At 39.5% G+C, this 16,345-nt stretch overlaps 1 protein-coding gene across 2 annotated transcripts in view; it reads right to left on the bottom strand.

Moving 5' to 3' along the window:
• Positions 1–1,015: 1,015 nt before the first annotated feature.
• Positions 1,016–16,345, bottom strand: part of LOC122552369 (lysine-specific demethylase RAD23A-like) — a 37,342-nt gene continuing 22,012 nt past the window's right edge. For both annotated transcript variants that reach the window (XM_087983531.1, XM_087983532.1), the window contains exons 3-9: positions 15,389–15,531; positions 13,745–13,902; positions 11,918–12,045; positions 10,702–10,786; positions 9,478–9,608; positions 7,591–7,746; positions 1,016–1,988 (exon numbers count right to left, since the gene is read on the bottom strand). In XM_087983531.1, coding sequence (XP_087839657.1) covers positions 1,875–1,988; positions 7,591–7,746; positions 9,478–9,608; positions 10,702–10,786; positions 11,918–12,045; positions 13,745–13,902; positions 15,389–15,531 — 915 coding nt within the window. In that variant the 3' untranslated portion in view covers positions 1,016–1,874. The remainder of the gene's footprint in view (positions 1,989–7,590; positions 7,747–9,477; positions 9,609–10,701; positions 10,787–11,917; positions 12,046–13,744; positions 13,903–15,388; positions 15,532–16,345) is intronic.

Genomic DNA, 16,345 nt, shown 5'->3' with positions numbered 1-16,345 from the left:
AGCTTTCGGAGCACTGCTCCTTCATCAGGTGGTTGTGTGATTTTTAACTTTGTACACCCCAGTCCAACACCGGCATCTCCGAATCAGAACTTAACACTGTTGTTATCAAATGTATAAAACAAACATTCAGTTTAGAGTCTTATTTTAGGCAGTTGATACATTTGTTACTGGGTAAAACAATGTTGAAAGAAATTAACTTGGAAATTCATTTGATTGATTGATCTCTCCTATCTTTCGCTATGGTTCTTATGACTGGGAGAAAGTATTTTGTGAACAGTGGCATCGCTAACAGGGATGAAGGTGAACTCAATCTTGAATTCACAAGCTTGCACAGTTCCCCTGGCCTTTTATCTTGCTTAAGTGGATAAAGTGAGAGGAAAATGAAAGATTTCCCTCTACAATACATCACTCAGGATGTCTCGAAATGCCACATTTCTGAAACAGTCATTGTTGTAACCCGGCAGCCAATTTACACGTAGCATGGTCCCACAAACAGCAAGACAACAATGACCAGATGAAGTTTTAAAGTTGTTGATTGAGGGATGAATGTCCAGAGCACCAGGATTAACATCCCCTGCACATCTTCACAAAGTCCAGTGATATATATCTGGTGGTCTCTGAGGGCCTCAGTTTAACATCTAGAGTGTCAGCATGGATTTTGTGCTGGGGTTTCTGGACTAAGACATCAATCCATAGCCCTTTGACTCAGAAGTGAGAGTGCTACCATTGTGTGGCACAGCTAACATCTGTCTACAAGGAGAAAATATGGCAAACAATGGAATTCTAATACAAAAACACAAAATATTCAGCAGGCCAGGATGCACCCATTTTCTCTCTCTGCAGATCTCTCTAAACCGCTGAATATTTCCAGCACTTTTGGTTTAATACCAACTGTACAGAAATTATTTAACACAAGGGACCACCTGTCTGAACACTGTTGCTAACTTTTAACACCCATTCAAAATCACATAAGTCTACATAGAATAGTGAGGAAGTCAGGCTATAAAAGTCCAGATTATTATGGATATTATGTGTCCTTTAATAAAACAGGCAAAAAGTCAACACACAAGCCATTTCCAAATTAATTAAAAATAACTTTTAATTACACAGAAACTCTTGAAGACAGGTGTCTTTGCCAATGACAAAGCAATAATGACACTGTAAAGAAAACAAAGTTCTATCCCATCAGTCTTAATCTATTTTAAGTGGGATAACAAGAAAAAAAACATACTTCAAAGGTGCAGAGCCCATACCCTTTTTCTAAGAAATAAACCACTTTGTAATGCGAATGCGATGACTTGGCTGTGCACAGTTGCCACACAATGGTCCTGATGCAAGATAGTTCACTAAACACATACACACAAAAAAAAGGTGTACATGAAACAAAGGTGTGGAAGGTAAACTAGCAACAAGGTCCAGTCATGTACCCATTTTTGCTGCAAACATTGAGAAGCATCTGCTATTAAAGCAGGTAGTTAGTGCACTGGTGCCCAGGGTTCTCAAACTTATGGTGAACCCTTTTAAATATTCAATTGAATATGGATCGTCTCACACCCTCATGCTCCCCATTTCTGGGCGCTTAATTTTGTATCACTTCAGGTGAAAACAAATCTTTAAACCTAGTAAACAAGTTATATTTACACTTTTATTTTGCTTTAATATTGAAGATATTCTCCCCCAGTTCAATTTGCAGCCATTACAGGTTAAAATTAGTTGTGTTTCTAGCCCCACCTTAAACTGTAATGTACAGTCTCTAATAGTTATTTCTATCATTATTTACGTACACAGCTGAAAGACAGCATTTCAATTGAAGTTGGTTTGCGCACTGGAGAGCAGATAATCAAACTCTATGCCTAGAGTTTCTTCCCTGTTATTCATTCGTCGTCAAAGTTCTGCTGCAGCAAGAAGTTTGCAGCAAGATTTTCATTCTTCTCACAGGCAAAGTAAGCCTGAATGACGAGGCCTTCAGGAAAACCCAAGGCTTTTAACTGTGCAAGAGACAGAAAAGGAAAAGCAAATGTCAGACAATAACAACTTGCATTTATGCAGCACCTTTAACACAGTCAAGCATCACAAGCTGCTTGTAGTACCTGTTTTTAAGCAAAATTTGATACCAAACCACATAAGAAATTAGGACACTGTAGGTTTCGAAGACACCTTAAGAGAAAAAGAGGCGTAGAATCCAGGGAGCCTGGGCAACTAGAGGCACAGCTGTATTGGTGGAGTGACAAGAAATCAGGGATGCTTCAGAGGCCAAAATTGAAGAGACGCAGATATATCAGAGGGGCTGAGAGATTAGTGGGATTTGCAAATATGGCAAGAATGTTTAAGATGATACAAAATTAAAATAAATTCCAATCCACAAATACAACAAGTTGGGAGAACAAACACAGTTCAGGCCCACCAGAAAGGCTTAGTCTAGGCACCTTACATTACTTCTGAACAAGGTTTTTAATTGAAATATAGCCACCTTTTCAGATGCTGAAGTAAGATCTTTGTATAGAAGTTGTATTTAAATATTACACATTAACTGAACAATTTCCCTTCAATCATCATCTCTCTTTCGCTTTTAACAATCATAAATAGGTAGGAGTAAATTATGAATGTGTTACCAACTGCTTATAATGATCTACTGACAATAATCAGATCTCAATGCCAACAATTTATTGATGTACTGTGTGGACCCTTGTGGACACGTCTGATCAATCATAGGTCTGTGACGACTCAGCTGATCTTATCTGGCATAGTTGGAGATGACACAGCAATTGTCTTTTGTTCTCATACCAGGGTCAGAGCAGAAAATAATGCACGGCTACCATTTCAGTGATTAACCATAGGAAATGATGTATACAGATGTCAGGAAAGAATATTAAATTATTTGTCTATAAAACTGTAATATGATAGTCCCTTAAAAAGCAGGATGGAGGGAAACTTTTGCCTCCACAACACTACTTTGGGGACAGGAAAGGAGCAAAAGGAATCAACTGAAGGTTTTATATTCTTGTTGGTAACCATTGTGATTTCAAACCCTGAAGAGGCTACAGTTCAATAAATTCTGAGCTGGCATAAGAACATGATCAAGAAAACTGAGCATTTAGCTTTTTAAAACTTATTCATGAATATACTCAGAAGGAAACCTGCCCATGTTTACCTGATCTTGATGTGTAAAAATTGCTCTTGCCTCTTAGAACCTTCTGCTTTGCTTTCTCCAAGAACTAATAAAGGAAAGTAAATAAACATACCACCTAGCCTTCACGCTGGTGACTCGTATCACCTGGTTATGCTCCAGCCTCATATTATCCTGCCATCTGTCCTGTCTCCTTTACTTAGCCTGTATCACCCAAGCCAGAGTGAGCCCATATGTTGCCTTTCAGCAGCTTTACTTTGCAAGAGTAATACCTCTTATTGAGGGTTACTGCAGTATTACTGGACAATAGCCAAAACAAAAAAAACCATTCCAATGTTCAGTTGAAAAACATGGTGCAGACAAACACAGAAAAAAAGGAATAGTATATTTGCAAGCATCTGTAAGGATTATTTCTACCTTAGTTGGTTACAAGAAATCTGAGTTTGAGATGTAATAGAAAGCTACAAAATCTCCACGAATTGCAGTCACAGCTAAATATTACCAGAAAAAGAAAGCTGCTTTCCTCACTACTGACTGACCCAATGAGTATCTCAGTTTGAAATGAAGAAATGCATCATTCCTGTAGGACAGGCAAAAATACGATGTAGCCCCTAATTGTTTACTGCACTGTTAGTCTCTGCCAGAGCAGCCATTTGGGAATCTAAAATTGGTTTTATCTCCCTTAAGGTAGAGAAAATAAAGGGATCATAGTTTCCTCACATCCAAACAACAATCAGGAACATACTGTGCCAGGGATTAATGGACCCTGCACAAGCACAGTCCACTGTAAGGTGCATTGGCAGCAATCTTGAAGGAAGTGGGCAGTCTAACAAATAGGTTGTGCACAGCCAAGCGCGTCAGTGGGAACACGGACTGTGGCACTGGTAGTGACGTACGTGCATTAATTGTGGGCAAGGTTAGGATGGGGTTTGGCTATAACTGAATGTATCAAGGTACTGGAAAATGTCAGATACTTTATGTAAACATAACCAACACAAGTCAGTAGCCTCACAAGAAAAAGGGGTAGGAAGGATAAAGAAATTGCATCACTTTTGAGAAATGTCCATCCTGATAATATTTGAAGAGTCAATGGAAACACAGGAAATTGAAAAAGTAGGCTATTTGGTCCTCAGATTAGATCATGCCTCAATGCCATTTTCCCCGCACCATCCCCATAACATCCCATTATCCCCTAATGTCATTAGCAATTAGAAATCTATTGATCTGCACATCGTGAACATACTGAATGGCTCTGCCTTCACAGCCCTCTGAGGTTGAGAATTCTAAAGATTTACCATGCTCAGAAGAAATCCCTCCTCAACTCAGTGTTAAACGGCCTGCCCCTTATTCTGAGATTGTGCTTCTTGTATCTCAATGCAACGCCCCATCCTGCTCCCCCAAACAACATAGCTGAGGAGAGAAATATTTGGTAATTTTCCCTTCACAGCCCATTATTAAACATTCAAATAGATTTTGAACAAAAATAAGAATAAAAGAACTAGGAGCAGGAGTAAGCCATCTGGCCCTTCGAGACTGCTCCGCCAGTCACTAAGATCATGGATGATCCTTTTGTGGCCTCAGCTCTACTTACTGCCCTCTCACCCTTCACTCCTCCAGTGTTCAAAAAAATCTATCTTAGCTTTAAAACATTTACTTCACTGGGCAGGGAATTCCATAGATTCACAACCCTCTGGGTGAAGAAGTTCCTTCTCAATTCAGTCCTTAATCTGCTCCTCCTAATTTTAAGGCTATGCCCCCTAGTTTTAGTTTCACCTGTCAGTGGAAACATCTTCTCTACGTCTATCTTATCTACTCCCTTCATAATTTTATATATTTCTATAAGTTCCCCGCTCATTCTTCTAAATTCCAATGAATATAATCTCAGTCTATCCTCATAAGCCAAATCCTTCAACTCCAGAATCAACCTGGTGAACCTCCCCTGTACCCCCGAGTACCAGTACACCCTTTCTCAAGTAAGGAGACCAAAACTGCACACAGCACTCCAGATGTGGCCTCACCAGCACCCTACACAGCTGCAACATAACCTCCTTCCTTTTAAACTCAATCCCATAAGCAATGAAGGAACAAAATTCCATTTGCCTTCCTAATTACCTTTTGCACCTGCAGACCAACCTTTCTGATTCATGCACAAGGACACCCAGGTCCCTCTGCACAGCAGCACACTGAAATGTTTTACCATTCAAGTAATAATCCCTTTTACTGTTACTCCTAAGAAAATGGATGACTTCACATTTGTAAACATTGTATTCCAGCTGCCAGACTTTGCCCTCTGCAAAGTTTCACAGTCTTCTGCACACTTTGCTCTGCCACTCAGCTTAGTGTCATCCACAAACTTTGACACATTACACATGGTCCCCAACTCCAAATCATCCACGTAAATTGTGAATAATTGCAGTCCCAACACTGGTCCCTGAGGCACACCACTAGTTACTGATTGCCAATCAGAATAACACTCATTTATCCCCACCCTTTGCTTTCTGTTAGTCAACCAATCCTCTATCCATGCTAATACTTTACCTGTAACACCATGCATCTTTATCTGATGCAGCAGCGTCTTGTGCGGCAACTTGTCGAAGGCCTTTTGGAAATCTAGGTACACCACATTACCGGGTCCCTGTTGTCCACCGTGCTCATAATGTCTTCATAGAATTCCAAAAGATTAGTTAAGCATGACCTGTCCTTCATGAACCTACGCTGAAGCCTTGGTATTTCTTCCTTGATAATAGGAAGCATCTTCCCTACTACAGAAGTTAAGCTAACTAGTCTTTAATTCCCCATCTTTTCTCTACACCTTTTTTAAACAGTAGTGTCACATTTGCTGTTTTCCAATCTGCTAGAACTGCCAGAGTCAAGCGAATTTTGGAAAATTACAACAAATGCACTGGCTATTTCTCCCGTACTCTCTTTTAGTACCCTGGGATGCATTCCATCTGGGCCAGAGGACTTGTCTATCCTTAGCTCCATTAGCTTACCCAACACTACCTCTTCCGTAATAATGATTGTTACCAGGTTCTCACTTATCTTTGTCTCTTTATCAATTACTGGCATGTTATTAGGATCCTCCGCTTTGAAGACCGACACAAAATACCTATTCAGTGCCTCTGCCATTTCATCATATCCCATGATTAGATGTCCATTCTCATCCTCTAAAGGTCCAAAGTTTACTTTAGCCACTCTTTTTTGTTTTATATATTCATACAAACTTGTGCTATCTGTCTATATATTCCGTGCTAGTTTTTTCTCTTGCTCGATCTTACTTTTCCTTTTTGCTCTTTTGTGGCTTTCTGTTAACCTTTGAAGCTTTCTCAATCTTCTAATTTCCCGCTGATCTTGGCCACTTTGTATGCCTTCTCTTTCAATTTGATAGCTTCCCTTATTTCCTTAGACACCCATGGCAGAATATCCCTTTTCTTACAGTCCTTCCTTTTCACTAAAATATACTTCTGCTGAACACATTAAAAAATTGATTTGCAAGCCTCCACTGCTCGCCAACTGTCCCACAATAAAGTCTTTGTTTCCAGTCTACGTTAGTCAAGTTCTCCCTCATCCTATTATAGTTCCCTTGTGTAAGCACAGGACCCTGGTATTGGACTTCATCTTCATACTGTCCGTCTGTATTCTAAATTCAACCATACTGTGATCGCTCCTTCAAAGAGGATCCCTATCTATTAGATGATTAATTATTCCTGTCTCATTACATAGAACCAGATCTCGGGTAGCTTGCTCCTTCATCAGTTCCATTACATACTATTCAAGAAAACTGTCGCAGATACACTCAGAAAACTCCTCCTCAAGGCTACCCTGACTGAGCTGGTTCGACCAATCGACATATAGATGGAAATCCCCCCATGATAATTGCCATACCATTTTTACAGGCATTAGTTATTTATTTGTTTGTTGCCCATCCCAATGTGATGTTATTATTTGGTGGCCTATAGACTACGCCTATCAGTGACTTTTTCTTCTTAGAATTTCTAATTTTCACCCAAATGGATTCAAACTTATTCTCCATAGAACCTATATCATCTCTCAGCACTGCCCTGATGTTGTCCTACACCACCTCCCTTACCTTCCTGTCTGTCCTTCCGAATAGTCTGATACCCCTGGATATTTAACTACCAGTCATGACCAAACTGCAACCATGTCTCCGTAACGGCTTCTAAATCATATTCATTCGTGATGATTTGTGCTGTTAACTCATCAACCTTGTTACGAATGTTACAAGCATTTAGGAGAAGTGTCCTTATGAAAGTTTTCATACCCTCATGATTTCCAACATCTCTAATATCTCCTGAGTTTTCTTTCCTTTTTACTTCCTTCACAGTCTGCCTTGCAGTTAAATCCTCCTGCACACATGCTAACTCCACAATATGAAGTATGTTTTCAATGTAATGAAAATATATTTTCTAATTTAGCGAAATTCTTTCATTGTATTCACTGACCCGCTCTATGGCTTCTTTTTCTTGGGGCGTAACTTGAACGTAGCTTGACTGCGATGCATCTTCTCCAACTGCTCCCATCTCCCCTTCAATCTCTGTGACGTCCTCTATAGGTTCATTGAGCATCTGGATGAAGTGTTCTTGGTGCTGGCTGATTTGCTGCAGGGAAGTCATTACCAATGATTAGATTTGTGTTGATATAACATCCTATTACATTGGAACATCACAAAGCATTTCATATACATAAACCTGTCTTGAAATGGAATGACTCCTTTGACGTTTGTGAAGTATATATTGGTCTGAAGACAAGGAGAATATCTGGCTAAGAGCAGAAATGCACCATCAAGGCTACCACTTCAAGTTGAGAAAGGAAATTAAACCCTTTTGTTTATATATTGGCAGGATAGATTTTACAATAATTCATTTTTGAAAATTAACGACTTTTATATTGACAAACAACAGCTAATTTTTCAATGGAAAGGTCCAAGTAGCAGCAACAGTTTTTGAAGGTGAGAGTTATATTTGGAATGCCCATGTTCTTCTGCAGGTAGTGTTATATGATCTCTTAAAATTCATTCAAAACCAGAAGGAGCGTCAGCTTAATGTCCCAATCAAAAGTCAGTTCATTTAGCGATATAATAATGCCCCAGTGACATTCAAATGCGAGACTACAAAACATGCTGAAGCAGACAGTAAGGTTAAAGTGAATGTAAGAATCCGAACAGGAATAGGTCACTCAGCCTAACAAGCATGCCACCCCATTCTATAAAATCGAGGCTGATCTGACTACTCCACATTCCTGTTTATTCCCAATAAACTTTTAGTTCCATGTTTATCAAAAATCTATCAAAATCTACCTCAAAATATTAAAGCTTTTGCATCCACTGTCTTTTCAGGCAGAAGTTCCAAACTCTCAGAGAGAAAAAAAAACATTTTTTAAAATGGGCAACCTTTATTTTTAAACAGTCATCTCCTCAGGCTAGAATCTCCCACAAGAGGTAACATCCTCTCCAAACGCAGTCGTGTAAAACTTCTCAGGATCTCGTATGTTTCAATCAATTCACCTCCTAATTTTTTTAAACTCCAGCTAATACAGGCTAGTCTGTCCGACCCTTCCTCCTAAGACAATTTGCCCATTCCCAGTGTTACATTAGTAAACCTTCTCTCAATTGCTTTCAATTCATTTACATCTTTCCATAAATAAGGAGACTAACAGTGTACACATGACTCAAGATGTGGTTTATTGAAATGCCCTCACAATAAACAATAGCATTAAATTAATTTTCTAGTAACTTGCTGCAACTGCACATTAACCTTTTTGTGACTCAGGCAAACAGCTACCAACTAAGCTAAGTGATACTATAAAAAGACAGTACTGTAAGGCCACCCTTTCTAAATTATTTCGATTAATGCTGGAATCAGTGTTTTTGTGATTAAGGGGGAAATATGAAGTTTTTAACATTGTTCAGTTTCTCCAACTCATTCCTTAGCAGAACTAAGGCTTCTAATTTAATACAGCTGAGCACATATCGATTATATGTTGTTAACTGCACTAGGTTGAGAAACTACAGACTTAAGAAATATTGAGAAAGGCCACTGCTCTCTTAGCACAGTCAGATTAAAAACCTGACATTTTTTTCTTCGTCTCAAGTCATAACATCAAACTTCTTCAATTTCCTTTGGCCTTCGCTACCCTTCCTGCAAATGTATTGCTATGTGGATGGGAAATTTCCTTACTTCACTCTTGTTGCTAGTCACATATCCATCCTAACACTGCAGTTTAACTTGAAGCATATCCACCTTCCTTGCACCATTAACTAATTTATATACCTCTAGAGTCAGATTGTTGTAAAGAATTCATTAAAGTGGCCAGCAGCTTTTCACTGTTACCTGCAGTAGTTGTGGGTTCTCTCTGCCCAGCTGTTGAAGCAGGGCTGGTAACATCGTTGGATTCTGCTGAAGTACTTGTCTCATGTTTTGGAACTGGGGCAGGTCCCGGAGGAAGTCCAAAGGGTTCTCAGCTGAGCAAGAAAAGACATTTTTAACATTTGAATCAGCAATGTGACTGGGAGTCTACAAGCAGCAAATGTGCACTCTGTACCAAACTGCTAAGTTCCTCAACTCATGTCAGTGCAAAGAACAAACAAGGCAGGAGGGAACAGACAGAAAAATAGTTCCGAAGAAGGATCACTGAACACAAAACGTTAACTCTGATTTCTCTCCACAGATGCTGCCAGACCTGCTAAGGTTTTCCAGCTATTTCTGCTTTTGTTTCTGATTTCTAGCATCCGCAGTTCTGTTTATTTTAAAACACAGTTACCCTCCTCCTATTGGCTGTCTTCAGGGCATTGTTGACAAGAGGCTTGAACTCTGGTCCTAGAGCAATTGTGACACAGGAGGCAACCATTTGGCCCATCTTGTCCATACTGCCTCTACTGGGCATAAATGAATTGCCTGGTGAAGCACCACCACAGACACATTGACTCCCTATACCTACTAATATGCACTCCAAGAAGGCAACAGTGGGGTCGCAAGAAAGATTTTGGTGCCTTCGTGTCAGGGAAATTGAAAAAAAGGCTAGGGCTCACACTCCTGATTCTAATCCAGTGACCTCATGGGAACTCAGCAGTGATGCTCCCCAGGCTTTACTGTTCACTGTTGAGGTCCCAGCTTGCAATGAACACTGTCACGCAAGGAAGAAATACCAGCAGTGAGTATGCAAATCTCAGCAAGGACACGAGCAAAATCAGTTCCAGTATCAATCATCATGTGGTGACATTATACATCTGGCTATCATGTTTACTGAATGCCCTAGTCAGATAATCGATCATCTTCAATGTCTCAACTTATGCATAAATAATAATCACACAGAGGCTCCACAGTGTCTATGGCACCCCCATCCCAGAACCCACAGCACTGTACTCCAGCAAGGAGACACTGCACCAAGAAACACTCACAAATATTTCAGCATGTAATCAAGGAGCAGCTTTGTCAAATAAAAGAGCAAATGCTGAAAATACTCTTTGAAGAGAAAAAAAAACAGGATTAATGTTTCAGGTCAATGATTTTCATCAGACATTGCTCATCAGCAAAATTGCACACAATGTCCTTTACCTTGTTGTTCTGGCATCGATAGTGGACCAGAATCGTGAATATCATGGGACATCGCACTCTCCTGCACTGGGCTATGGGGGATACCCTGTAAAGATTAAAATGGAGGCATGAGAAATTCAATTCAGGTCTACAGCAAGGTCAATTAAATACTTTTACAACATTTAGATCTAATGATACAGCATAAATACTGCATTCTCCGTCATTCTCTCTCCTACTTTCAGTTATACCATTGTGGTAGCCTATACGAGAAGAAAACATACAAAATGTCCAAATCTATTGATTATTGTTGAGAAAAATGCACTGTAAACACAGGAAAGATCACAACACTTCTTCATTGTCAAGCACAATATTACAATTTAAACATGGTCAATATAGTTAATATACAAACAAAAACCACTTGGATGAGCTATTTTTCCTTCCTTTTCATTTATATATTTTTCCACAGATCATGAGCATCACTGGCTAGGCCAACGCTTGATGCCTGTTCTTTATTGCCGTCGAGAAGGTTATGGTGAGCTACCTCTTTGAACTGTTGCAATCCATGTGGTTTAGTTCAATCCACAGGGGGAGGGTTCCAGACATTTGACCCATTGAGAGTGAAGGAACAGCCAACATTGATCCAAATTAAGTTTTACTTCACCTCTTATTCACTACCACCTTTGTGTGACTAAAGGTCAATTTACTTTCCACAGAATTAAATAAAAAAATTCAAAAGAAACTGCTTTACACAAAATGTGTAGGGGGCTCTCTTGTGGCGCAGTGGTAGTCCCCCCACACCTGGACCAGGAGGCCCAGGTTCAAGTCCACCTGTTCCAGAGGTGTGTTATAACATCTCAGTACAGGATTAGAAAAAAATAGGTTTTCTTCTTTAAATTAAGAATGGGAAACTCAGTACCACAGGGAATGTTTAAAGCAAATACTATACAAACATTTAAAGGAAAGATATGCAAGCATGAGGGAGAAAGAAAAAGGGGATTACAATGGGAGGCAGATGAAGTGGACCACTATTCAGGTGATCTGAATGATCATTGTTTCTATGCTTCATATCTTATGTATTCTTATATAACTAATTGCAAGTTAACTAATACCCCTTTCTGAGGACAGCAGCCAAAACCTTCCATCCCTGCAAAATCCTATTACTTTGTCAGGTACAGTCCGATAAACGTGCAGCAAATGGGGTGTACCGCATCCACCCGTGTCCACACACACCCCCTACCGTTAGCAGGTACTCTACAGCTCTGTGTGGGTTGTTGAAGCTTGCCCTTAATGCTGCCACCACCTGTTCACGCTCATAACCCATTGATATAATTTCTGACAGCATGGTTTCGTAAGCAGTGTCCGTCACTGAAAAGGAGAAATTAAACATTTTATTGTAAAAACAAGACTTGTGTGGTGTACTGGCAATTGTCTACAAAATCACAATCTTCTATATAACCACCAACATTCAGCATTACCAAAGGGCAACAAACTAGTCAATATTCAACATGACTCTCATCAATTAACAGATAGAATACATACATGCACCAACAAACCTTCCATGATGCTGCCCAATGTCTTAAAATAATGTTACGACACAGGGTGAACCACGCCCCACACCCAGTTAATTTAAACTAGCAACACAGAAATTATTTAACCCAAGGTTTGTGAAGGTTTGTAGCTCAGGTTGAGGTTTACGGTGTAGGTTTGCTCGCTGAGCTGTAGGTTTGATATCCAGATGTTTCATTACCTGGCTAGGTAACATCATCAGTGGCGACCTCCAAGTGAAGCGAAGCTGTTGTCTCCTGCATTCTATTTATATCTTTCTCCTGGATGGGGTTCCTGGGGTTTGTGGTGATGTCATTTCCTGTTCATTTTCTGATAGATGGCATCAAGATCTATGTGCTAGATCTATATAGCACATGATGATGTGCTAGATCTATATAGCACTGATGATGTTACCTAGCCAGGTAATGAAATATCTGGATGTCAAACCTACAGCTCAGCGAACAAACCTACACCCTAAATGATTTAACCCGTGCTGTAATCCGTTACAATTCAAGAGGCCAAGAACTATACAAAAGGTCACTATTTAAAGTAGAAATTAACAACTTTTTTTTTAGAAAAGTCTAACAGAGAATAATTAACTAGCAACTATTTATAACTCCTTTGTCTAACCTATCTTTTACTTTCCCTTCTATAATACTGGTCCAATAAAACCCTCGATTAAGATTTACCAAAAATTTCAAATTGCAAAACCAGCCAGCTGTTGAATCTTCTCTTTGCACCTTTTTCTGTCTTCTTTTCTTCTTCTTAGGGTTTCTGTTTCAAAGGTCGTTGATAGATAAAGGTACCTTTAAGAGAGCTATTCTGCAGGCAGTCTGCATGTGTTGGTGGCTTGGCAGTTCTCCGACAACTGTTCAACTTGTTTAATATTTATACCCCAAAGCATCGGATCATTTCATTGGATTTAATATTGTCAAAATAATAAATTTAAACTTGATTGGATTTTAGTATCTTGCGGCATAATTTAAACTGATTGGCCAAATTTGAATTTGTTTTTGTCTCATAGCAACCCAGGTACTGCTAGCTGCTGGACCAAATGTTACATTGTAAATGCTCCAGCAGTCTGTGTGCTTACTAAGTCCTTCAACTCTTAAAAGTACAGAACCCCTTCCACCTTCAGAACAATAACAAGGAGTTACCTAGGATAGGAAGAGTGACCAGAAATAAAAGTGACACTGGAAACGTAAACTATAGCACAAGACTTTTCATATTTCATGGATCAGATCAAATTGATAAACAAGTTAAGCTCCTGCTACAAAGAGATCAGACCGTGCTGAATATTTAAAGTTCCCTCTCACAGTTCATGATTGTAAAATTCTGCCATCATCTGATTTATGTTTATGCCAGTCGTGGAGGGCATTTCTCTATAATAGCAAATTGAAAGTTAACAATATGATTTCTAATAGTAAATATTTGTAGACTTTAGGTTTTCTCCCCACCCCCTTAGTCCTATTCTTTGTGTTTATTTATTTAAAAAAAGGAAAGTTGTGGATTTACTGACCTGTGGTTGTGTTAGCATCATCATGGGGCAGGTCCTCAGACATGTCACTCTGCAAACGCGGTTCTGACATTAAATCGATCATGGAAAGTTGAGCAGGGTGCAGATCACTAACTGACAATGGATTGGACAGTATGTCACTCCCTGAAGAAGGCATTGAACTGCAAATATAAATTTAAGATGCATCTTTCACCAACAGTTCAAATATTATTCTGAAGGTCTAATAGCATTGGTGCATATGATACAGAAGCAGAATTAGGCTATTTGGCCCATCATATCTGCTCCGTTTGGTCATAGCTGATAAGTTTCTCTTGCCTTTCCCCATAATCCTTTATCATCTTACTAATCAGCTTTATTCACGATTCCACAATACCAATGTCCTTGCATTGGCACTGGTATACTGCTCTCCCATCCTATGGTTGAATTATAGAATTAGGTATTTGAGAGGCAGATAATTTTGAAGGCAGGATAAGGGATCCAGGTTTAGTTAACATCGAGAGCTGACTCTCAGAGTCTTGTCTCCTCGAACTGATATAAATTACAAAGTATTGAAGATGTTGGAAATCCAAAATAAAGGCAGAAAATTCCAGAAATATTCATGTCAGTCAGCACAGAACACTGACAGTATTTATGAAACACATACCTGTGCATTCAAATCCTAATGGCTGTAGCAGAGCCTACTGGAGAACTGCTACAGCATCAATGGGATGTCCACTGTGCTTGCTATAACTGACTTCCACAAAACAACAGCCAAAAAGGAACCTTTTGAACCTACCCTAGACACAGTGCTCCCGCTCCCCTCTCTTTTCTCCACTCCTCTTGTAAAGGTGTTCACTGATGTAGGGCAGTTGTTATTGGTTGCTTTCACTTGCTCAGACAGTAGGCATTTCTTATATTCATGCCTAAAATTATGTGCTACTTATCCATGGAAGGTACAAGAGCACAAACTGATTGCGACAATCACCCACTTCCCAACAACGGTGGTGGAATAGTGATCAGAAACCAGAAGCAGAGATCACTTCATTGTTCACTGCTCTAGACCAGGGCATGAAGACTGAGTGTAGATAACTAAGATGACACTGCATTAGATTTTACCAAGGAACTTTCTAGTATTGTTTCTAAATTTCTCCAAGCTCTGTCTCTCCCTATCTTGGAGATCTCCTCTGTCCTCAAAATCATTCAACTGTCTGGACTCCTTTAATTCTGGCCTCTTATGCATTCTTAATAATAATCGCTTGACCAAAGTTGGCATGTCTTCAGTTATCTAGGCAACCCCCAGTACTAAAACTCCCCCGTAAAATCTCTCAACATTGCTCCCTCCTTTACAGACTTCATAAAACCTACCTCTTTGAGCAAGTTTTGAGTGTCATATTTTATTTTACATTGTAGGCACAATATAAATGCAAGTTGGTAGTAGTGGTGTTGTAGTCTGCACAGCTCGGCAGTGTACCTGGGATTGAACTTACCCACCGACCAAGATTGATAGCTTCCCCTGGAGACACTTAACAGTAAATCCGCAAGTGCCTCTACATTTTTCATCAAGTCTGAGTCTTTTCCACACCTTGGGAAAAAAACACATTAGAGCATTTTTCCTTTCTCTTCATGGGAAGCTGGGAGTTACTGCTAGATTTTGTTATTATCTTATACCTGGATATTGAAACAGAGCTGGTAATAGTCTGGGTCTGGCTTCCATCATCTGTATTCTGTCTCTCCTCTCCTTCTAGCTGCGACTGTGTGGAGGATGGCGCAACTGTAGAAACAGATCCAGTTTCTGCGGGGGTACTCTTAGGCTGCAGATTTGTAAAGAAAAGGTTGCACTTTTAATTAAGCATCTATTCAAAGTCATTGAATTAATTCAGAATTAGGCATCTAATAAGTATAAAGAATGCATAATTTTACTGCAATATTGTGTCAGTGATGAGACAAAGGTAGAAACTTGCAGAAAAAGAGACACAAATGCAGCTATTGAGATAAAACTCTTCAGTCTCTGAAGATAAAACTCTGCAAATACACAACACAGATATGCAGATTAAAGTGTGTTTCAAATCTGTAACAAAGGACAAGATCACCTCAACAACAGTACAAATAGTGAACGTTACAATAATGTATCAACTATTTGTCACATTACTGATCATCACCTGATCTTGAATACAATTCCAAATATCTTGCTCAGGGGGTCATTTTGGAACGGGGTAGGTGGGATCTAGAAAATGATAGTACATTTTTCATGTGGAGGTTCTGGAAATAACAGATGAGTCATGGAAAGGTGCCCTTCGATCTATCATGTCCACACCAGTCATCAAGCACCTATCTACTTTATTCCCATTTCCCAGCAATTAACCCACTGTCATGCTTGCTATTGTTTTTCAAGTGTTCATCTCAATACTTCTTAAACGTTGTAGTGGCTTCGGTCTCTACCACCCTTTAAGGCAATGAATTCCAGACAGGGAGATTATGCCAATGCCTCAGTGGTATTATCACTAGATTATTAATCCAGAGAACAAGGTAATGATCGTGGGACCCAGGTTCGAATCCCTTCAGGGTAAATCTGGAACTAAGAGTACAATGATGATGTTGTTAATTGCTGGAAAAACCTATCTGGTT

Source organism: Chiloscyllium plagiosum, unplaced genomic scaffold, assembly GCF_037043375.1.
Source record: "Chiloscyllium plagiosum isolate Xiang-an unplaced genomic scaffold, Cpla_swu_hap1 HiC_scaffold_45, whole genome shotgun sequence".
NCBI classification, from domain to species: Eukaryota; Metazoa; Chordata; class Chondrichthyes; order Orectolobiformes; family Hemiscylliidae; genus Chiloscyllium; species Chiloscyllium plagiosum.
This window is presented reverse-complemented; position numbering and strand designations above follow the sequence as displayed.